This window comes from Frieseomelitta varia, unplaced genomic scaffold, assembly GCF_011392965.1.
Source record: "Frieseomelitta varia isolate USP_RPSP 00005682 unplaced genomic scaffold, Fvar_1.2 scaffold_228, whole genome shotgun sequence".
In the NCBI taxonomy this organism is placed as follows: domain Eukaryota; kingdom Metazoa; phylum Arthropoda; class Insecta; order Hymenoptera; family Apidae; genus Frieseomelitta; species Frieseomelitta varia.
The window spans coordinates 203,455-226,339 of record NW_025109955.1 but is presented as its reverse complement, the minus strand read 5'-3'; the positions used below and the strand labels follow the sequence as shown (position 1 = coordinate 226,339).

The 22,885-nt window shown below is 27.8% G+C and overlaps 8 protein-coding genes across 12 annotated transcripts in view; 3 read left to right on the top strand and 5 right to left on the bottom strand.

The window, feature by feature from the left end:
• Positions 1-5,311, top strand: part of LOC122527600 (ras-related protein Rab-23) — a 12,522-nt gene extending 7,211 nt beyond the window's left edge. Inside the window, exons 3-6 of one of the 2 annotated variants that reach the window (XM_043651928.1) lie at positions 911-1,133; positions 2,899-2,978; positions 3,050-3,243; positions 5,081-5,311. In XM_043651928.1, coding sequence (XP_043507863.1) covers positions 911-1,133; positions 2,899-2,978; positions 3,050-3,243; positions 5,081-5,211 — 628 coding nt within the window. In that variant the 3' untranslated portion in view covers positions 5,212-5,311. The remainder of the gene's footprint in view (positions 1-910; positions 1,134-2,898; positions 2,979-3,049; positions 3,244-5,080) is intronic. The other variant, XM_043651929.1, reaches the window with a different exon arrangement.
• Positions 5,312-7,590: 2,279 nt separating this feature from the next.
• LOC122527601 (BAG family molecular chaperone regulator 2) lies at positions 7,591-8,974 on the bottom strand. The gene is made up of 3 exons (XM_043651930.1): positions 8,562-8,974; positions 8,200-8,312; positions 7,591-8,116 (listed from the first exon to the last, which is right to left on the bottom strand). The coding sequence occupies exons 1-3, from the start codon at positions 8,770-8,772 to the stop codon at positions 7,883-7,885; spliced, it is 558 nt and encodes a 185-aa protein (XP_043507865.1). The 5' UTR covers positions 8,773-8,974; the 3' UTR covers positions 7,591-7,882.
• Positions 8,975-9,463: 489 nt separating this feature from the next.
• On the top strand, positions 9,464-10,317 carry LOC122527603 (60S ribosomal protein L38). The gene is made up of 5 exons (XM_043651933.1): positions 9,464-9,505; positions 9,676-9,710; positions 9,915-9,975; positions 10,052-10,174; positions 10,249-10,317. The coding sequence occupies exons 2-5, from the start codon at positions 9,708-9,710 to the stop codon at positions 10,287-10,289; spliced, it is 228 nt and encodes a 75-aa protein (XP_043507868.1). The 5' UTR covers positions 9,464-9,505; positions 9,676-9,707; the 3' UTR covers positions 10,290-10,317.
• Positions 10,308-10,942, bottom strand: LOC122527604. The gene has a single exon (XM_043651934.1). The coding sequence runs from the start codon at positions 10,912-10,914 to the stop codon at positions 10,372-10,374; it is 543 nt and encodes a 180-aa protein (XP_043507869.1). The 5' UTR covers positions 10,915-10,942; the 3' UTR covers positions 10,308-10,371.
• A 70-nt stretch (positions 10,943-11,012) lies between these two features.
• LOC122527602 lies at positions 11,013-12,553 on the bottom strand. The gene is made up of 2 exons (XM_043651931.1): positions 11,659-12,553; positions 11,013-11,566 (listed from the first exon to the last, which is right to left on the bottom strand). Exons 1-2 carry the CDS (start codon positions 11,797-11,799, stop codon positions 11,171-11,173), a joined length of 537 nt encoding a protein of 178 aa, XP_043507866.1. The 5' UTR covers positions 11,800-12,553; the 3' UTR covers positions 11,013-11,170.
• A 1,783-nt stretch (positions 12,554-14,336) lies between these two features.
• Positions 14,337-16,313, bottom strand: LOC122527612 (heterochromatin protein 1-like). 2 transcript variants are annotated; one of them, XM_043651952.1, is made up of 5 exons: positions 16,194-16,313; positions 15,735-16,098; positions 14,939-15,215; positions 14,525-14,858; positions 14,337-14,450 (listed from the first exon to the last, which is right to left on the bottom strand). In XM_043651952.1, the coding sequence occupies exons 2-5, from the start codon at positions 16,089-16,091 to the stop codon at positions 14,423-14,425; spliced, it is 996 nt and encodes a 331-aa protein (XP_043507887.1). In that variant the 5' UTR covers positions 16,092-16,098; positions 16,194-16,313; the 3' UTR covers positions 14,337-14,422. The 2 variants fall into 2 exon arrangements, with proteins under 2 accessions (XP_043507887.1, XP_043507886.1); XM_043651951.1 differs by having other exon boundaries at positions 15,735-16,260.
• Positions 16,314-16,720: 407 nt separating this feature from the next.
• On the top strand, positions 16,721-19,300 carry LOC122527611 (tektin-B1). 3 transcript variants are annotated; one of them, XM_043651950.1, is made up of 7 exons: positions 16,721-16,852; positions 17,534-17,696; positions 17,768-18,028; positions 18,095-18,265; positions 18,329-18,551; positions 18,624-18,847; positions 18,927-19,300. In XM_043651950.1, exons 2-7 carry the CDS (start codon positions 17,644-17,646, stop codon positions 19,126-19,128), a joined length of 1,134 nt encoding a protein of 377 aa, XP_043507885.1. In that variant the 5' UTR covers positions 16,721-16,852; positions 17,534-17,643; the 3' UTR covers positions 19,129-19,300. The 3 variants fall into 3 exon arrangements, with proteins under 3 accessions (XP_043507885.1, XP_043507884.1, XP_043507882.1); XM_043651949.1 differs by having other exon boundaries at positions 16,721-16,857; XM_043651947.1 differs by lacking the exon at positions 16,721-16,852 and adding an exon at positions 16,890-17,388.
• LOC122527610 (U3 small nucleolar RNA-associated protein 6 homolog) lies at positions 19,123-21,842 on the bottom strand. The gene is made up of 9 exons (XM_043651946.1): positions 21,623-21,842; positions 21,414-21,540; positions 21,174-21,314; positions 20,889-21,079; positions 20,580-20,801; positions 20,161-20,512; positions 19,903-20,073; positions 19,649-19,823; positions 19,123-19,572 (listed from the first exon to the last, which is right to left on the bottom strand). The coding sequence occupies exons 1-9, from the start codon at positions 21,712-21,714 to the stop codon at positions 19,232-19,234; spliced, it is 1,812 nt and encodes a 603-aa protein (XP_043507881.1). The 5' UTR covers positions 21,715-21,842; the 3' UTR covers positions 19,123-19,231.
• Positions 21,843-22,885: the final 1,043 nt, after the last annotated feature.

Below are 22,885 nucleotides of genomic sequence, written 5' to 3'. Positions count from 1 at the left end.
TTTTTTTTTTAAGAAAAAGAGGGAAAGGAGCATTGTAGATTCATGCATATGCATCGGTTGTTTTAAGTACAATGTACCACTACCGGTGACCTTCGTCACGACAACCTTCCATCCAACTTTATTTAATTTGCACATGCATTCGTCAGTTGAAAAATATTTTACGACCAAAAGAGAGTACCGTCCACGTTCTCGTGATCGCGTGATTTTACGTTAGAACCTGCCGACTCGACTATATTGAAAAAGAAAGAAACGTATGTTTTTTTTTTTTTCAATCGTTTTTCATTTTCTATCACCTAAATAAATCACCTAAGTAAATCAGACTGAATCTCTTCTTTGTTACCATTATTCGATCTCCTGTCTGTTCTTTGAAACACACTTTTACCCAAAAGAAGAACGAGTATATAAGAATGGAACCCAAATGAAAAGACTTTTAAGAAACTCCTTAATTTCCATCAGTCAAGAATATTGGACAAAAAGTACGTAGTACAAGAAGCAAAATACATAATAGACCCCATAGCCTGGAACAATTGCAATTAATAGCGGTTGAATGCAACGTAGCCAACGAAAGCTATACCTAAGAACCATAATACCAAACTATAAGCTACAGCCAAAGTTGTCTGAAAAGCCGCAACGCGTACGAAATCATTGCATCGTTCGCGTTGATTTACGAAGCGACGTTACGTCCACTGCATTTGCAGAAACTTGAACGGTGAATCGTAAATCACATTGCCCGAGTTCCCGATTTCACGAAACGCCGCGCGGCGAGAAGAAGAGAAGACCAGATAAACTGGACACCTATTTTTTTTTCTTTTTCTTTTTCTTCTTCTATTTTCCTCCAACACACCATCATTTTCGAAGTCGTCGAACTGTTTCGTCGTTTGCTGAGAGGTTTGTCTTGCTGTTTCCGCAGGGTGGATGGCGAGGACGTAAGACTGATGCTGTGGGATACTGCCGGTCAGGAGGAATTCGACGCAATCACCGCGGCTTATTATCGCGGCGCCCATGCCTGCGTCCTCGCTTATTCAGCCACCGACAGAGATTCCTTCGACGCCATTCCTTCGTGGAAGCTGAAGGTACGACTCTCGTACACACGAGACATACACATCGTGCTGAACCGGTGCAAGCACGTTTCCGTAGGTAGTCACGACGGATGGTGGAATGTGAAAGTGAAGGTGCCATTAAAGCAGGGGGCTGATTTTAAGTCGCTCCACGGCTGAAACATTTCCACAGGTAGCGACACACCGGTCTTAGATAGTTTTGCGAAAATGTCTCTCGTTGAATACATGTATCCCGTATCGAGGGGATCTGTTATACGACCCTTTAAAAGTCCTCTTTATTGGTGTTGTCTCCACTATCTTCCTATATAGTCTTTTATTAGTATTCATTGAAATTGTACTGTTACTGTGAGTGGTTAACGAAACTACGTAATTTTGAATAATTTAGAAAATTTCTAATTCTCCTTGTATAGTATAATATATAATATAATTAATTAGTAATTAATATATTATATATTAAATATTATAATATATATATTATTTATATATATTATAATATATTAAATAATAGTGTTGTCTCCACTATAATATATTATTATATATTATAATATATTAAATAACAGTGTTGTCTCCACTATCTTCCTATAGTCTTTTGTTGATATTTATTGAAATTGTACTGCTGCTGTGCGTAGTTAACGAAGCTACGTAATTTTGAATAATTTAGAAAATTTCTAATTCTCCTTGTATAGTATAATATATAATATAATTAATTAGTAATTAACATATTATATATTAAATATTATAATATATATTATTTATATATTATAATATATTAAATAATAGTGTTGTCTCCACTATAATATATTATAATATATTAAATAACAGTGTTGTCCCCCCTATCTTCCTATAGTCTTTTATTGATATTTATTGAAATTGTACTGCTGTGCGTGTGTCAACGAAACTACGTAATTTTGAATAATTTAGAAAATTTCTAATTCTCCTTGTATAGTATAATATATAATATAATTAATTAGTAATTAATATATTATATATTAAATATTATAATATAATAATTAATTAATATATTATATAATATATTATTTAATATAATTTATAGTAAGTGTGCAGATTCTTTTGAAATAGTTCAGTAAACGAAAAAAGAACTAACTCTCCCTAATGTAAAGAATGCACATAATTGTTGTAGTAGTACGTATCAACGTTACTCACCTTTCTTTCCATTCTTCGTACAGATTCAATCGGAACAATGTGATATTTTAGCAACGCGATATATAATTGGCAACTTACTTAGTCAGCGTTATAGTACCGTATAAAGATACCAGCAACAAGGCTAAAGAAATTTCATTATATTTCGGTGAAAACTGCTACAACTTACATGCTCTGTTCTAGTTTATGCACAAGATTAATAATGATGGTATTAATATACGATCGTTACTGATTCATGACGGCAAGTATGTCGAAAAGCATATTGACGACGGACGGCGTCGATCATCGTTCGAGATCGTGTAACACACTCTCGAATTCCTTTCGTAGAAACTTGTACGTTCGCTTTTTTCTTTCGTTTCCAGAGAGACACGGTCGGGGAAGGTGTAACCGAGACTGGAACAGATATAAATCGGCGTGAATAGTCGCCATTGCGAGTCATATTTTACCTTGATACGGCGGATTTCTGCTATATTTTATCTGTCTTCCGTGCCAAACTAGTAAACTAAAATGAATTGGAGTTTTACTCGAGCTTTTGATTCTAACTTGCACGATCGTAAGTTAGTTTATCCGAGATTTTCATAAATCTTAATTCGAGTGGAATTGGAGCTGGTTGGCGACGAAAGAGAGAAACTTTCTTCGAGTTCTGATAAAAGCGGGGCCATCTATTTTACTTTTGCAGGTGGAGAACGAGTGCGGCGAAATTCCCACGGTTCTTGTGCAGAACAAGATGGACCTCGTTGATCAGTGCGTCATTGATCCGTAAGCATAACGCCTGGTTTGCTCGATTAGCAGCGCAATTTCGAGTAATCTCGAGCATAGAACTGTTTCAGGGACGAAGCTGAGAGACTTGGCCGCGCTCTAGGCTGTAAGCTTTTAAGAACGTCTGTGAAAGAGGACGTCGGTGTCATGAGCGTCTTCCGGCACTTGGCGTCACGATGCCTCCACGAGATGCGTCGCTGTGACGACGATTATCAGGATGACCTGAGATTGTACTCAGCCGGGCCTAGATCTCCTTCTGTAATAAGTGAGTCGATCCCTTTTGCTTGCAATAGTCGAAATGTTTCATAATAGAAATGATCAATTATCATTAGTATCAGGTGTAATAATAATTGACAAATGGAGAAGTGCATGTAAGATTACGCATGCATAATTTGAATATACAAACAACAGAATTCACACCTCCATATATATATATAAATCTTCTCTACTAATTTTCCTAATCGTTTTCTCATCTTTTACTTCTCTTTTACTCCGATTTTAGCAAATTAAAGTTAAAAAGTGTTTCAAATCGAGTTAGTAACTTTGTGCATACTAAGAGTTCGTTCGTTTCAGGCGCAAAGAACGTGGAAAATTGGTAATGAATGGTATCGTTGATCGCGGTTCGCATCGGCTATTAAACGCATCGATTTGTACGTAAGAGAACAATGGAGTATCGTCGGATTCACACGTGGCCGTTCCGATATAGACGCTGACCACTTGTTTCAGCCGGTGAATATAGCTGTGTGAAAAGAACAGCGCGCTTTCTTGGAAACTCCTCCAGAAGATGCATAATGTATTAACTCTGCCGGATACGCACGCTTGTACTTACGGGTTGAGTTGATTCTAGTGCCTTTGTTTTTAAGTCGTCATCACGTTTGTGACTGGTGAAGAGATGGATATGTCGGGCCAGATTCGAAATTAATCTCAGCAATTTTTTTTCTTGTTTCTTTTTTTGGCCACGTATATATATCTTCTCCTTATTTTTGTGCAGAAAAATTAAAGCATTCGAAGAATGTCTCAACGTTCTGTGCAACCACAATAAATGCCGATGCATAAACACTTGATTCTACAGCCACTATAACAAAAAATACCACTAAATTGCGTACAATTATTAAATTACTTTTGTATATCAGTCATACACGGGCACAGGCAATGAAATGGTATATTTTATATACGGACTAGGAAATTTAACGTATGCAGATTTCTTGATACTTAAATGAAATCTCAGAAAGATCATTTAAATAAAAAATATATGAACAAAAGTATATGAAATTTAGGACAAATTATTGTCATTATTCAAGGTAATATAACAAAGCAAACCTTTGTTAAGTATGGATGCAATCGAAAATAAACATTATACTGATTTATAACTTTAGACGAGTTCCTGTAAGGTATAAATACAACTTCAGTTCGCGTGACTTCAAGCACCGATCTTAATTCTTGAATACATGCAAGTGTAACTACATAATGCACATGTACATACGGATCCGTACATTTCTCACGTGTTATCAGATATTGTTCAAAGGATGAACCTTTTAGCTTTGCGATAGCTTTGGGGAAATTGTTTGAAATAAATTAATATAAATTCTGATGAAACAGAGATTGAAATGAATCTAACAACGAATGATATTTAGTTCAGGGTAGAAAAAATTATCTGGTTTTCTTTTATATGATGATTTAATTGTACAATTAGATTTACTTTGACATCGGACAAAAAGAACAATCACAATTTGGCCATGAAAATGTTTAGAGCATAATATTCAAAGTGTTTTACGTCCATGTATGGCTATGTAAAAACATTCTAGAAACATGAAAAAAAAAAGTTACACTATATAGTAATCGATTGAATATAATTTGTTTATTTGTTAACATTAATTGTACAAGCAATTGTACAAGTAATTGTTTACAGGATATACATTATTTACAGAATTAACAGAATACATTGATTAATGTTTATAAAACTACTTTGTAACATATAACTATTTAACATAACACATTACGTGTGGACATGAAACGGAGTGTCAGAAATTGTACTATAAATTCAAATATCACTAGCTTTAAATTGTGAACGTCACAATTTATGAAAATATATTCTGTTATAGGTGCATTTAGTCCAAATGGATCCACATGTGGTCGGAGTACAGGGAATGGTACCATAGTCTTGCGGCCAGGAGCCAAGGCAAAGAACCATAAAAAGAGGAATTTTGTAAAAAACGCTTGTAGGCTACTTTAATCTTTGCGTGGATAAGTACGCGATAAATTATAACGAATACTTCAACCATGTACAGACTGATATATTCGTATTTATGAAAATATAACTAATTTTTATATAATTGTTGCTTATAAAATGGTTTGACGATGCTTATAAAATGGTTTAACGATACACACAGTGTAGAGTATCAAAGACATAACAAGAGAACACATGAATGCAAATAATTTTGAACAGTATTGTTACATTGATTAATTTGTGATATACATTTCCTTTGATAGACGATTATAGAACCGTCACTTTATAGGTCAGTTTCAATTTATTTCAATTATGCATTGTATGTTATAAATGAAAGTATAATGAGAGTATAATTATAAATGAAAAAAGATACAACTACACACTTTGCTTATTTAGATACTTTCATTAGCTAAAACATAAGAAAAGTAAAAAATTTTAGAAAATATATTAAGTACAAAGTAAAGAAAAAAAGAGTATAATTTGTTTCAAATGGTAACTGAATAATTTTTCATGTTGAAGTGATAATGCATTTTTTTATATAATGAGTTCTTTTGATAAAATATTAATTTTTCTAATATTTGCATATTATGAATATATGTAAATACGTTAATTTTTAAACATTTCATTGTTTTAAATGTTCCCTGTATTAAGTACTTTTTATATTTGTGTTAAGAACATGAAGTACTTATTAAGTTTTATGTTTCTGTAAATATGAACGCTGAAAATGAACATAATGTCTTTTTATATGAGACACATATTGAATTATTAAGCCGTAAGTCATTAGTGAAAAGAAATGATATAATTTTAAATATCTTAATTTAGTAAAATAGAACATTTAATAATTAAAAATGTTTTAAATTACTTCATACAAATTCTTAAAAAATATTATTGTCATTAATTTATATGTAAACAAATACTGATATAATGGCTAACCAAATATTCTAGTTTATAAGGAAGAAAATATTATGTTGATAAATAATACTTTTCTGTGAATCACAACTATAAAATATCATTAAAAATAAATTGTTTTAATTTTTACGGAATTTATTTTAATTAATACCTCCAAATAATTGCTGAAGATTTACAAAAAAAAAAAAAAAAATACTATACAAATTTTTAATCAATGTTAAAAAGTAGATATTAGCAAAAATTAAATTCTTATATAATTATTTTTATTATGAGCTGTACAATGTTTCAGAATTTCAAACTTATATTATAAAACCGAAATGACATCACATTAAAAAAATATTTTAATCAAATCGTTTAATAAAAAAAATGAATAGTAATTATACGTAACCAAAATAGCTTGGCAGTACATTATGCTAATACATGTGTATGTATGTTGTGTATATATATATACACGGGGTGTTTCGTAACTTGTGGGACCCACTTTACTACGAAATAGAATAGAGCAAAGCTTCCGACAAATTCGAGAAACACCAGGAATGATAGAGAAAGTAACCAGATCAATGACAAGACGCAGGCTTGTCTTCAAATGCAAGGTGGTCATTTCGAGCATCTTTTGTAAAAGTAATTAAAACAGAAAATTCATTATATCTCATAAATGAAGACAGATAGGACATATATTTTTATGACTTTTTTTCATTATTTTTAGGCGTACAATCAGTTCCCGAAGTGGGTCCCACAAGTTACGAAACACCCTGTATGTATATATTATAAATACTAGCGATCTTTTTAATAGTAAGATAATGATGTAAACAACATAAAATAAAATTCAATTAATTCTTATATAAGTTAAATAATTTTTTAAAACCAATGCCAGATAGATTGTACAATATTTATCTCTTTTATAATAAATGTAATATGCAATAAATTTTGTAGTAAACATAATAATTTAATTTACAATATTAAAATAAAGTTATATTATAACTTTATATTTAAAATACGAGTCACATTTTTAATACAATTAGAATTTGTACATGATCTTCATGAACATTTTTAAATAGTCTTTTTATAGTAGGAAGCACTATTAATTTTAAATAGCCAAAATAATGAAATTAATAATTATTGTAATGTAGGCATATTAAAATGATTACTAATTGTAAGTAATATTACATTTATATAATATCCACGCAAAGATCAAATATCACAAAATTTTAATGATACATATGCCAACATCTATTTCTATGTATAAAATTTAAGAAATTTTAATAATTTATTTCCATTTATCCATAATCAAATTCTTAGAAATCAATTAAAATATTATACTTTGTATTTATATTATCTGTTTTGCTTCTTTTCAAATACAGATTCTAATAGGTTTATGTTACTTTTAACACAGCTATCTATATATATTATTTAGTCATTTATTTTAAACTTAAATTCTCAATTTTTAAAATAAATACAGAAACATTTTTCTTTGTCACAATAATTTTATGATTACTTCCCACTATAATTATTGGGCATATACAAATGTAATGTGCATAAAAGCTTGCTTAAACAAATGGTAAGACATGGAAATAGTACATGTAGAGGAAATAATCCATATTATTTACTTTTCTACATTTACTATAGGCATTACCACTGAATTATTAAGTACCCGCTTTGATCAACTTTTACTTTTTTTCAAATCTCCTTTCAGATTAATTAGTATAAACTAATTACTTATTTGAAGAGTAACTTATCTAATTCCTTTCAAAATCAATCATTTCAAATTTCACAACAATTGAATTGTATGCATTTTGTCAATATAATCTAATAGTCCCTGTAGTCTTTTCTTTATTCGTTTTTGGTCATCCATAGTACATCCAAGAATAGCTGTTTCAAAGTTTTTATCAGAATTACCAACACTTTGTGAGGAACAAGCATTCATAAAAGATGCACATCGAAGTCTAGTTCCAACTGGATCATCACGAAGACCAACAACTAGACTATCGATCAAACCATTTACCTGAATTACCAGTTTATATTATTAAAAACTACATTAAAGAAAATAATGGTAAATTGATATAAAATATGTAATACGATTAATACCTGATGTAGCGCTTCCTCTTGAATCTGATCACGTTGAATTTTAACTAATACATCTACTGTTAAACATCGCATAGACAATCTTTCAGCATATCTTAGTACATCATCCTTGTCAGCTATTTCCAGAAATAATATTGAATAATAATAATAATTTTGAATAATCATCTTTTATAGGTTAGGTTTAACGAAACAAAAAGCGGTAACACACATAACAATTAACATATAAATACAATAAATATAATTATTTAATATCACAATGATAATAGAAAAGGGAACTTTTACAAATATTGAAAACTTTCTTAAAATGTTCCTATACATTAGAGTTGACCTTGCCTTTTTTCAAAATAAGCGAGATGAATACTTACTTTCCCCTAGTCCACTTAGAACTTCATCGTTTCTAAGTGTGTCTAAGGTGGTCAGGAGTGTATCTTTCTCTTCTTCGAGTCTCCAGGCATCTTTCCTCAGTTGTTCTACATGCACTTCGATTTGATCAAGAAGTCTGACTAACCTGTCTTTCGGTTTTGTTGAACCATCACAATCCACACTTTCCATAATATGTGGCAATGGACTATCCATTCTTTTTTCTAAATTCTCAATAGCTGGTCTTCAATAATTAATATCTTCACGTATTAACGAAATGAGAAATTACATTCGGACACGAGGTAAAATACAAACGTTCTACTCGCGGCCAAATTTATAGCCTCGGAGACCCGAAGCAAGTGTTGGTATTGGTACTGTGATACAAAAAGATGACTGACGAAGCATGTATCAACGCACATACACACACACACACACACATATTGACAATTGAATTATGCATTCGATATCGCCAAATTTGAAAAGTACTTTTCTTGTAATAGTTTACAAGACAGCAGTAAATAATTATGTACTAAACAATAATATAACATTAAGTAAGAAAGTCTAACTGTATTCAACTGCATGTTATTTTAAAAATTAATTTGTTTTATCATCTTTTATTTTATTTTTCAAAACTACGATCAATATTAATACTGACATGTTACATTATTAAAAGAAATACTATTAAATACAATGGTCTCTAAAACAATGTATGCAAATAAGTAAATAAATACATGTTATGAAGATGTCATAATATCGTACAAATTAATAACGACAATAAAATATCACGTAAATATATTAAAAATTATTTATAATTTAAAATTAATTGATTATTTTAATTATTAATATTTATTATATTTCTAATTTCAACTGTAAACAATTTTATATTTTTATTGCTGATTTGACACAGTTTCATAAAAGAGTATTCTACTTCCGGTTATAACTTTGCGAGGTTCGTACTCTCTTTCTCCATCATTTTTCAAAATCTAATTTTTCATTAAAAATCTTCTTCTTTTTTAAGTATATATTGTTCCTATTTAGCATAAATACAAATATTTTATTTATATTTTTAAGAGGAGAAATTTCTGGAATTTAGTGATAGACATTTTTTGTCTGTTCTAGGTGGTTTTAGTTGTACTCCATTGTTATTCATTATGGTGAGTATTAAATATTTGGTGTTAATATAAATTTATTGTAATTTATAATTACAATTGATTTAATTTCTTCTAGTATTTTATCATGTAGAATAACATATTGTATATTAGGTATATTAAAAATGCATTAAATTGGAATGGCATAACCTCAATGTAATGTAAATCTAATATAAATATAAATGATGCAATGTATAATACTTTTTTTAGCCACGAGAAATCAAGGAAATCAAAGACTTCCTCCTAAAGGCTAGAAGGAAAGATGCAAAGTGTGGGTATTTAAGATATAAAGTTTTTCCTTACTGTTTTTATGGTATAATATACTTATATTTATTCTGATAATTTAGCTGTGAAAATTAAGAAGAATACTGACAATGTTAAGTTCAAGGTTCGATGTTCACGATTTTTATACACTCTTGTCATTACCGACAAAGAAAAGGCAGAAAAATTGAAGCAATCTTTACCTCCAGGTATTTATTTAAACTGATTGATGAAACATATTGATGAAAAATTACAATGATATATAACTGTGTTATACTTTTAGGTCTTCAAGTAAAGGAAGTGAAAAGAAGTGAACGTATGTAATTGATAAAATAAACTAAATTCTTAAACATATGCTGTTTATTTTTTCTACCATCACACAAAAACAAGTGATTAAATTATAATTTCATTCTATTGTAAAATTTTGATTAGATAAAATACATGGTTGATTTAGAAAATGCTTTCTTCTTTTAAACATGCATTGGTAAATATTCTTTCTTTCAGTCAAAGATTTACACATCAACTTCAATTCGTCATATGTATCTGTACATATATTTCCACTATTACATGCTGGCCTCTGATCATAAGGATATGCATGTTGATAATTAAATCTTGTTTGACATTTCTTTGTAGTATGTTGTATTTTTTGTTTTAAATATCTCTTTAAAGAACAATACTTTCTTTGACATGGCTGAGTTTGAAGTTTTATATACTGGGAGAATAATATTCCCAATTCGTCATAGATTTCACATATTTCTGACGAAATATTATTATCACTGATAAGTAATTTTTCAGATACAGTAGAAAAAGTTGGTTCTGCGATATAATTTCTAGAAGTATCAGCTTTTAGTAATAAAGTATGGTTGAAATTCTCATTAGATTTTGATATTTTTCCATGATTTTGAGTTTCTTTTATATTACATCTTAAAATATCTATAGATGACTTCATTTTTTCTTCTATTTTTTTAAAATGTGCATCAGTTAAATTTATTTCTGATTTTAATTCTTTGAATTTGTCTTTTTTAACTCCATTAATTTTATCTGTGATACATGTAGAAATATTTTTTGTTTCTGAGTTTATACTTAATATTTGATCATTTGCTATTTTAATTGTATTAGACACGTCTGATAATGTGGAATTAATGCAAGAATTGGTTGACCTATATAAATATTTATAATGATTAGTGCATTAATTTAAATAAAGTTTAACGACATCTGTTAATTATCAAAAACCTTTTTAATTTGTTAAAAAACGCATTTGATAAAATATCCGACTTATTAGCTGCAGAATTTGAGAAATATTTTGAATCAGTGGCTAAATTTTTGGCTAATAAAGAATAAGGCGATTTAGCTAATAAAAAATTAGTTGATTTAGAAGTAGAAATTTTGTATTTTTGTGTATTGTCGTTAAGTGAATCAGTATCTTCAAATTTAAGTTCTATCAGTTTAGAACTGACATTATTTTGTCTTCTAGAGTTAATATTTCCTGAATCCCATTTGCACAGTAACATTTCTTCGTTTAGTGAATCTGATTTCTTCGAAGATAATGGTATTATTAAAAATTTAAGATCTGTGTCTGAGAAGCAAATACCTTTGTCATTCTAAAAAGAAAATAACATACGATTTGAAAATTATTATCACTGTAAAATTTAGTATTAATCAAATTTAAATTTTATATTCGATAAGTTGATACCTGATATGAGCTTCTATAAATACTGTTTATGTTTTGAGTACTTAAATCACTAGTTTCAAAATTTTCAGGATCTTTAATATTCAATTTATTTGATATCGATTTATTAGGTACGTCCTTAGTATAAAGTGATGAGAAAGACATTTTCAAAGATAATTGTTTTGTTAAATCTATATTGTTAGTAGAAGTTTCTAATTCATTTCCATACGAAGCAAGTAGCTTTTTCTTTTCCTATAAATTTTTTGTTTATATATACATATATACAAGTTATGGAAACTAAATTATCATGAATGTGATAAATTATTTGTATATAATAATTTTTAATATAATATTTTTCTTGTAATACCTGTAAAAGAGTTTTTAATTTACATCTCTTTTCATGTTGTTTGATCTTTTGACTATCATTTTTCACACGAAATTTTGAAAAATTACATATGTTATTTCTTAAAATTCGTTGTTTTGCACAAGAATTATTTTTTCTCTCTTTTATTATAGATAAACTATCATCATTATCTTCATTTCGTCGAATTAAGCTTTAGAAACGTAATATTAATATATTATCAATAAATAAACATGCTGCATACATATACATGTTACAAACAAAAATGTAATGAACCTTTGGAAAATAGAAATAACTTGTCTGTATATATAACGATAGCACGTTATAAATAAAATTATTACAACCAAGATGATAAATAAAATGATAAATATTTTCCAGAAATTGTTAGAACCTTTTTCAGTTTGATCCATATTGTTATAATACCTTATCTCGGTATCAACTATCCCCAACTTTTTTCTTTTGTGTGTGACTTGCATACTTTCTATTATAATAGTTATAACACAAACCAAAGGATTATAAAACAAATTAATTACAGTACAAAATTACTGTGTTTTTAAAAATACAATTCATATATATATTTAAATATATATATTTCAATTCATATATATATTTAAAACGGTCGATTCATTATTTATTGGCAGGAATATGTAAATTGCAAAATAAAACATTTGAATCTATTATACGAATTTACTTTTTCTGTTTTGTTCACAGGTGTGCCATGAATAGTTCGTGAAAAATGTCTAAAAATAATAAAATTCATTTTATACAATATTTATATTATTAAAATCAATCCTTCTTATGATTAGTTACACTTCATAAAATCATAATGAAGAGACAATGTTTGGTATAGTCCGGTCCAAAATATTATAGCAAGGTCATATAAAAAATTAAATAGTAAATCAGTCAATTATAAATAAATTGTAAATGAAATTATAAAGATTCAGATATCGAGATAAATGAATTGATAAAAATATAAGGGAATAAGGATCTGAAATCTTGATAGAGGTTGAATTAAGAAACTTTTAATACAAAGTGTATTTTCTATAGAATATTCAAGTACAAATCTTAGATTTGTAACCATAATTTTTTATTAATTTCACATAAGTGAAATGTTAGATAAATTTTTTTACTTTTTTAATTTGTATCTTTTTTTATTGTTAAAAATACAAAACAGAATACAGTGTTGCCTCTATTAATGCGTGAAATTATAAACAATTGTAAAGAAACTAGAAAATAATACAATTTTAGAAAAAGATGGGAATCTGATAAACCTGTATCTATTATTGAAATTATGCGAGAAACAGATTTACTAATGAAGCAATACTGTATAATGTAAGTACTGTGTACGAACTGAAATCAAGATATCAATCGAAAGTCCTCCGTGATGACTGATTTCGATCTGGCTATACCTTGGCCCGCACTATACCTATTCTAAAACTACAAATTATGAATGAATTTTACATGTCGATATATATATATATGTATATATATATATATATATCTCAATTACAAATTATTCTTAAACAACATGCACCTTAATTCATAATTATATTACATATACGATAAAACAGAATAATGTTTATTTGGAGTTCATTCGAAATAGATAAAATATTCATTACTAATATATATATATACATATATGTATATATATATATTTAATATTTTTGTCATAATTTTAAAATATTTTACGTATATAACACAAAATATCAATAAATTGATATATATATAATTATATGTATATATATGCGTATGTGTATTGCGCTAAAATATAAAATATTAGAAATATCTGATATTAAATTTACATAATATATATCTTCTTAACAAATTTATTTTAATGATATTTTAATTTAGAAATTGAAAAGAATTTGTTATCATTAACATTAAATCATATAACATAAGATGATAGCAATACTGTCCATGAGTGCGTCTATAGTCTGGAACTTTATCTGAATGTTTATTGAAGGAAACAAATATTTCAAGTATTCGAGAAAACTAAAAACAACGAGAGTAAACGATACAATTCAATGTTGACAGTATTTCTTAGATTTTCTACCCAAAAACTGATAGGGATAATACATGTATATGTAATACATACATTAGTAATCGTAAACCCTTTCAAAGAATAGAATACATGAGACTGGAGCAAACCATCAAATACCAACCTATGTTGTACCTATCATGATTATTAAAATTCATTATGTATGAAATAAATAAACATTACTTTTTCTAATTTATTACTGCAAATTGAAGATCGAGAAGATACAAAGTATGTACTTTTCAAATTGCTCCTATCATGTTATTATACTGTAAAAGGGTTAACTGATTATATTGATATTTCTTAAAAAAGCAAATCACACATATGTATATGCATTAACATATATGTGTAAATTTTCTGTAATCATAATTATTCAACTGTTCTGCAATCACTTATTCGTCACATTCATGGTAAGTAGCTCTGTAGAATAAAAAAGATAGTTAAATTCAATCTAAGAAAAATATAAATATTTTAAAAATGACAAATGTAATTACCTTTGTTTGTCCATATTTCGTCGAGATAATCTTCTTCCAGGTTCATGTGTAGTTAATGTATATCTTTTTGTATGAGGACGATTTGCTCGAAGTTCACGTGCTTCGGTAGTTTTGGCTTTTTCCACTTTTTGCATAAATTTAGCAATTAGTTCTGGACAATTTAAATTTTCTTCTGGTTCCCATGTATCATCTGCTGATGTAAATCCTTTCCAACGAATTAAGAATTCTTTTGTTTTATTTTTTTTAAAATGTACTTCTATAATTTTTTCAACTTCAAATTCTTTTTGATCATCCTTCCCACTTTTTTCTTCATCTGATAATGTTATTTGTTTACCTAATTAATAAAAATTTAATTATCTGAACAATATGTAATAATTTTTTTCAATTTGCTGCAAAACATTTATAAAATAGTACCATTTTCTGTTTGTTTCTTTACATTATTCTTCGGTTTTTTAGATTTTTTATCTACTTTCGTTACTTTATTTTTGGACGTCTTTGTAGAACCATCCAACTGCTTTGAATTAGGATCTTCTTCATTTTCTGCATTTTCAGCTAAATACTCTTCTATTAATTCTAAACAATTCAGATCTTTCTCTTGTTCCCATGTATCAGAATTTTCGTCATATCCTTTCCATCTCACCAAAAATTGACGTCGACCTTTAATGGTACGTTGACCTACAATTTTCTGTACCTAGATAATTAAAATTATTACATTCAAATAATAATGTTGCATTATATTGCACTATTATATTGCATGCTAAACTAATCCTGTATAAAAATTATTTTTTGGATCGTTTAAATAAACAATGAAAAGATAGAAGAACAAATTTGCTTTTTTAAAGAGGAAAAAATTATTCTTATACATATTTTGTTTTAGATCTTTTATTTACGATAATAAATCAATTTAGCTATGACTAAACTGCATTAAAAATAAATAGCATTATATGAGTACTGAAAGTGATAATATATCATATATCTATATATATATATTTTATATAAACATAAACATAGTTATTAGATAAATTTGAATAGAAATAATTTCTTTAGAAGATGAACAGTTTAGCGTTCATCTTATATACTGAAAATCATTGGGTTTACAATCACAAGATTTCTGTCAGTTAATTTAATAACTATAGTCAACAGTGTATATCTAAGTTATGCATTCTTGTTGTGGTACATATCAACACAATAAATATAATATCTAATATACCTCATACTCTTTTTCATTGTTTCCGTCTTGCTTTGTTAAAGCAGAGCCCTTTTGAATCTCTTTTTTAAGTTTCTTGCTCGGTCCAGCTTTTCCGACATTCTTATTTTCTTCTCCCGTATCTGCAGCTTGAGTATCTTCTATTTCAGAATTAAGAGCAGAATCTTCAGCTGTTTCTTTTTGACTATGACGGGTACGAGCCTGGCGCTTTTTCGCTGTACCTCTGCGTTGCGATTCCGTATTCTTATTTTCCTTTCCTTTCTTCATTTCGTCGTTATTATCGGTTATGGTTAAATGCCTGACGCCATTTTCCTCTGAATCGCTACCACTAGTTTCAGATTTGCTACGCTTGGTTTTCATGCTCAATCTACGCATATTATTTTTACAGTCGACAAGAAAATTTTTATATTTTCAATAATGTCTATGCATATATAATATGTACTCTCTTATATATATACAAACCGGAATAATTTTATTCCGCGTTCCCGCAAACAATTCAGGAGCAGTTTAGTGCATTACACAGGAAGTTTTGAAGTATAGGAAAGGAAGTATCAAAGGAAAGATTTTGATTTAATCACAAAGATAATGACCCTATGCATTTTTCAGCTTGTTTCAAAGCATTAATCGAATTTTTATGATTCTATTAAACCTTGAATTTCACAATGCCGTAAAGTAATTTCAAATAATTTTGCTTTAACCCTCATGCAATTTTATTTTTTGAAATCATAAATTACATTTTTCGAAAATGGAGTTTTTTAATGAAAAGATTTTAATTTAAGTTTAAGATACAGATATTATATTGATATTTTTTTTACAAATAAAAAATCGGATTTACATTCAAATTTTATTTGTTTTATAATTTGTAAACATTACTTTAAATATATCGTAACTTACGTATTTAACAAAACACGCAAGATGATTTTTTGAAAACCAATCTTTTCAGAAAAGAAAGTTATTTTTAAAATAAAAATAATACATTATATAGTTCAGAGATTTTCGATTAAAGTGAAATAAATTATATTTTTACGAAGTTACAGTTTACAATCTTAATTATGCAATAGAGACATTGTTCATTCATTAAAAACTATAATTTAATGAATGCTCTTCGCCGACATTTTGGGGTGAGGTAAAAATTTCATTATTATTTTTTTCAAATTTTTCTCTGTTTTTATTGCAAAAATTTTAATGATTAAATTTTGTTTGCATCATAAATTAGAGATTGTAATAAGGATTTTAGATTTTTTTAACACTCAAAATACCAAAAAGAAAAAAAATTAGACAAAGAAATGAAAGACCCATAATGCCGGCCATGTTAGTAAAAAACTATGTTTCTGATAAAAAATATTAATGATGTAAATTTACTCAATTTTTATATATACTGGATTTTATATTTACTGGATTTTTTTCTTGTTAAGATAAATTATTTAAAAAATTTTAAAAAATATTTACGAAACTATGAGTAGAATAATGTGAGCGGAATAAAGTATTATTAAATCAATATTTCGTTGCTTTGGTAACCAACGGCAGTTTCTTATACTTGATAATATTAAACTAATACTTTGTACAATTTGTATAATTTTAACATTTTGTTAAATTGTTCTTGTTTAAATTATGGCTAAATCTGTAACTACATATGAAAAGCCTTTCCCACACATAAGTAAGTTTTGTCATATTACAAATGCTAATATTTAATTTTTTTCACAATATTTTCATCTCTACTAATACATTATATGTTATACATGATAAGATTAAATTATAATGTCCAAATATTTCTGTATATAAAATATTTATTTTTATGATAGGTTTAGCAGATTGGTATGCTAAACAATGGGAACTTCAACAAAATGCATCTTTTAAAAGTGCAGAGGCATTTGAATTAAGAAATGCAGGAAAAATTATTTGTTCAGAGACAATGGTAAAAACAATATGGGACACATACATGAATAATACTCGTCTTGCAGATAGGTAATGAATAACTTAAATCATATTTAAAAAATATCTTAAATTTTGTATTATAAAAATGTACATATTTATAGAATAACAGAATTATCACGTTGGAGAGAATTATTTCAAAGTTTATTAAATAAATTAAATGCAGAAATAAAGTTCTTACAAGATGAGAAAATTGACACAGAGAAAGAATTAGAAATCCTAAATTATCCATTACAATCAATAGCAGAATGTATTTCCATGAGAGATTGTCGTAGAGGGACAGAACTTACACACGATGAAGCTGATACAGAATTGAAAAAAGAACTTTGTGTACTTGAAAATATTAAAAAATCATTAACTGACAGGTACGAATATAAAAAAATACTGCATATATCTACAAATATATCTTTTTAATGATATATTTCATGTAGAGTGCAAGCTGCATGGGAAAAGTTAAATCGTTTAGGAGAAGTTAGATTTCAAATGCAATTAGAAATAGAAGATAAAGATGAAACTATTAAAATAGAGAAAGAAAATCTTGATTTAGATCGAACATGTGCAAATATTAGCTATAAACCAAATGCATTAAGAACTCCAAAAGGGTAAGAATAAATATTTACATGCAATATATGAAATAGATAATATAAATATCTATTTTACTGCAGTTCGATTACATACGAAGCTTGGTTGGAACATTGTCGTTATATTAAAATGATAGGTGATAATGAATTAAGTGATGTATATAATTTCCGAGAAGCTATGAACGTAATGCGTGAACGTGCTAGAAATGATATTAAGGCTCAACAAGACGTAACAGATTTCAGTTTACGAAAAAGAATTTATCAGACACAAAAAGCCAGGAATGAATTAGAATGGCAAAAACTTAAAGTAACAACTTTTTAAAGTAAACTTATCATTAATATTTAATGTACGAATTTTATTCAAACATAATTCTTTCAGATCCAAAAAGAAATGGAAATTTTACAAAAAGAAATAGTAAAACTTGAAGACGCACTAATGCATAAAATTGATTCGATGAAATGCGCAGAGACAAGATTAGAAAATCGTACTTACCGTCCTGGTTTTGAACTTTGTCGCGACGAAGCTGAATTAGGTTTGAAAGACGAAGTCGTACACTTGCGACAAACTGAAAAAGATTTAATAAAAATGTTGGAAAATTCAAAGTATGCAGAATAATACATAATTTACCTGATGATATAATTAAAATATTATTCTCTTTAATATATATATATTATTTTCTAGAAGTGCATATAATAATTTGGAAAGCTTACTTTTGCAAATTGACAGAAATATTGATGATAAACAACATTCTTTAGCGACAGATGTTATGTGTTTAGATATGAGAGCAATATTAAAAACAGGAGATAGAACACGATTATCAAACGAAACAGACCGTAATATTGTCCTTACACGTATGGAAAAAGAGATACCACTTGAATTATAATATTTACACAAATTTATTAAGAACGTTCATTAAATACACAAAATGTCTTATTTATTGTTTAATGATGATTCCATTATACACAATAAACTAATTGCTTATATGCTTATGCGTCAGTGTTAATAACATCTGATTTGGCTTTAATTAAACTAAATTCTGAAATAAATGAATCTGTCAATACTGGTTCTAAGGTTTTTACTGCCCTTCCATGTAATTGTCCAGTTTTTATTGGATCGCCATGTTTCATTTCAAATGAAATATAATTTATCCAAACACTTGTATTATTTTTACCAAATTGTAAAACTGACATTTCATTGCATTTTCTTACACGTTTTAATGATACTTCAGGTTGCATCATTTCTAGTTCTATCATTTTTTTGTGCATTTCAAGAGAAAAAGGAGGTTGTAAACAGAGATTATCATAAATTTTTCTTGCCGCTTGTACGTCTAAAATAAACAAGAAGTTGAGATATTAATTATATTAAATATGATATATAATTTTTTACAATTTATAATTACGTACTTTTTGTTAAAACTAGCCATTCAAGGTAAATAACTTTTATCTCCTGAATAATAGCTGGTTTTGTTTGCAAAGCTGCTTGGAAAACTTGTTCAGTTTTTTCAGGACACTTTGCTTGCGTATACAGTATTTTTATTTTCCACAAAGGCAATGATTTTTCTCCAAGAATTTGTATTGCCTAAAAAGTTATTATGTTTATAAGTATGTAACACCACTATGTAAACACTAAACTAAAGCAATTATCAATATTTCTGTACCTTAGAAAATACAGTTTCAGCTTCTTCTTCTTCTTCAGAAGCAAACAAATATTTTAATCTAGCGTGCCAAAGATTTACACTATCTGGTATAGTTTCAGTTGCAACGCTCAGAATTTCTTTTAATTTTTTCTCTGTAGTTTCATCTTTCTTTTCAGCGTTCAATATGTTGATCTGCAGTGAAATTATCACATATTAAATTATTTAATTCTTTATTTGATATAATGTTTTCATGCAATACTTGTCAAATTTATTACCAACCCAATGCAAATAATATTTTTCTTTTAATTTTTTTGCTTGGTATGCCTGTGATAGTGCAGTTTTTAGTAATTTTCTTTTAAAATTTGGTAGAGATAAAGTTCCCGTTTTCTGATTTATTTCTATTAAACATTCTATATACAAAGACCACATTTCTTCAGTTTTAATTTTTTTAACTGCAGTTTGATAAACTTTATTACAAGCTGTTATACGATCTCTTAATGAAGTTTGTTCTGAACTATCAACTTGCATTACTGTATTACTAGTAAGAGAAGGTTGAACAAGTCCTTCTAACTCTCGTCGAGCCATTGTATCCCACATCAGGGGTTCATGAATATATTCTTCTATCATGTCACTAAAAAAATTTAAATGACTCAAACTGAAGATAACCAATAATCTAAATATATTTTTATTATTCCTACCTAACGATTTTATTTTGTAACTTTTCCGTGTTATTATAATCCTTTGCAATGTTCAATAATTCTATTATAAATTTAATATCTTTGATACGTTTTGATGCTTGCTGATATATGACATAAGCTCGTTTTAGTCCAATACACATATCATCAGCAGTTTCAGTGGATATATTGTCACCACTACTTTCATTTTTCTGATCATTAGTTGACACATCATCTAATTCTAATCTAAATTATAAAATATAATATCTATAATATCTAAATCATAAAATATAATAATATAAATTATGTGTGAAAGATTTATACTTAACTTACTTAAAAGCACCAGTAAATAGTAATTGAGAAGTTGGATGTATATGTAAACCCCGAAGAAAAAATTGACGTGCAGTCTCTTTGTTTTTACTTTCTTCTAATTCCCAACATGCAGCAATATGCCAACATTTGGGTTTGTCTTGATGAACTTGCAACATTTTGCCTAACATGTGACTAACATTCTTGTGGAAATGCTGTCATATTTTATATTAAGTATTTTATATTTAATATTTTATAAAAAGGCAAATGAATAGTTTTAGTAAAAAATATTACAATTTAAATACTTACAAAATGCTTACAAAATTTTATGTAAGCAATCCAAAAACGAATATCATCTTGAAATTTAAATATTGCATCTGTATATAAATGGTTCATTTTATTTGTAATAGTATGCTCGACATCTGATTTCTTTTGAGTAATACCAAATTTCTGTTAAATAGAAATAACACATATATATGTATGTAACTAATTTATAGTTATATTTATGATTATGATTAATGAATTATTTATTAATATATACTAACGTACATCTCTGCGTTGTTTAATTAGTTTAAGCAGATCCATTTCATACTGTATGTACCTTAAATAGTCTTCTTTAGTTTTCGTGTGTCGTTGAATTTTATATTCGTATTCTTTAAGTTTCTTTGCAATTGCTCTATGTAATTCACAAAAATATAAAACAATTTATTCAAAGTAAACAATGTGTCAAAAAGCATAACCTAACCTAATTTTCTTACCGAATTTCATGTTTGTCAAAAAGTTTAATCCTTTCCATCTGTTCTAACACAGGAATCATATCCTCGCATCTTTTTTCTACAAATTCCGCCATTTTTTTAAATTAACGTAATATAATTTAGTAATAATATAATTTAGTAATAATTATAATTAATAAACGATAGAAAAATGTTTAACACGTGTATACACGATACAAGGTGCGTGATCTGTGAGTGTGTATTAACTAATAAAGGGTCCTATTCTTAGTCAATGGTGCCACCACTGAATCGATAATGTCGTATGCGACACGAAAATGGTAAAGGAATAAAGTGACCCCTAAAATGTAGAATACCAAGGAAACCATTGAAATTGTATCCCGTTTGCACTAATAATTTATAATTCTATAGTTTACCTACACATAAATTCTATAATTTTTATATAGTTTTAAAAAATCGGTAATGTTGGAAATGACAATAAAGGATCTCTAATAAGATCTGTGGTGAGAGACAAAGGACAAAAAATGTATAGGGTTGTTAAGTCTATCCTTTATTTTATCTATGTTTTGGCGCGTTTTCTTCAGTCGTTCTGCAATTTGGAAATACCGAATACACTTTTATTGTCCGAGTGTTCAGTAAAATACGAATATAAATTTTATTTAACGACAACATAAGTTTTAATAAAGTGAACAGTTTTTCTAAGTGTTCGTGCGTATTAAATAGAATCGTCAGTGATAAAATATTTGAATAATACCAGTGGATATAATAATTTTAGTGAATGTTGTAACGTAATGTATTTATATTTATTTATACATCAGGCCACATTTTCCTGTTTTTATTAAACAGGTTTTTATGACTTTTAATAACTTTTACAACATTTTAAATCAAAGTTTTTACAACTTTACAAACGGTTGTAACCTGTAACGAGTGTAACTTATTTACTTGATTATCAATGAAAGATACGTGTGAACTTAAATTAGTTAAACGTGGTTTATTATAGTGAAGAATAAGTTAATACTACATATTAAAAGAAAAGTTTAATCTATAATAAGCATCGCGTAAAAATCTCTCCGCCTGTCTTACAATTCGTTTAAAGTAGCATGTGCAATTATTAAACCATGAACCGTTTAATTGAACAGATCATTGATGATATTCTTATCTACGATAAAACTGGAGAAGGCGATATGTGATTTATTTGAAAGCTGATCGAATCAATGGAACGTTCAATTACGTTACTCTTAATTATCGAGGAGTTTCGACATTAAATGTGAGATGGCGGCAGCTATGGCT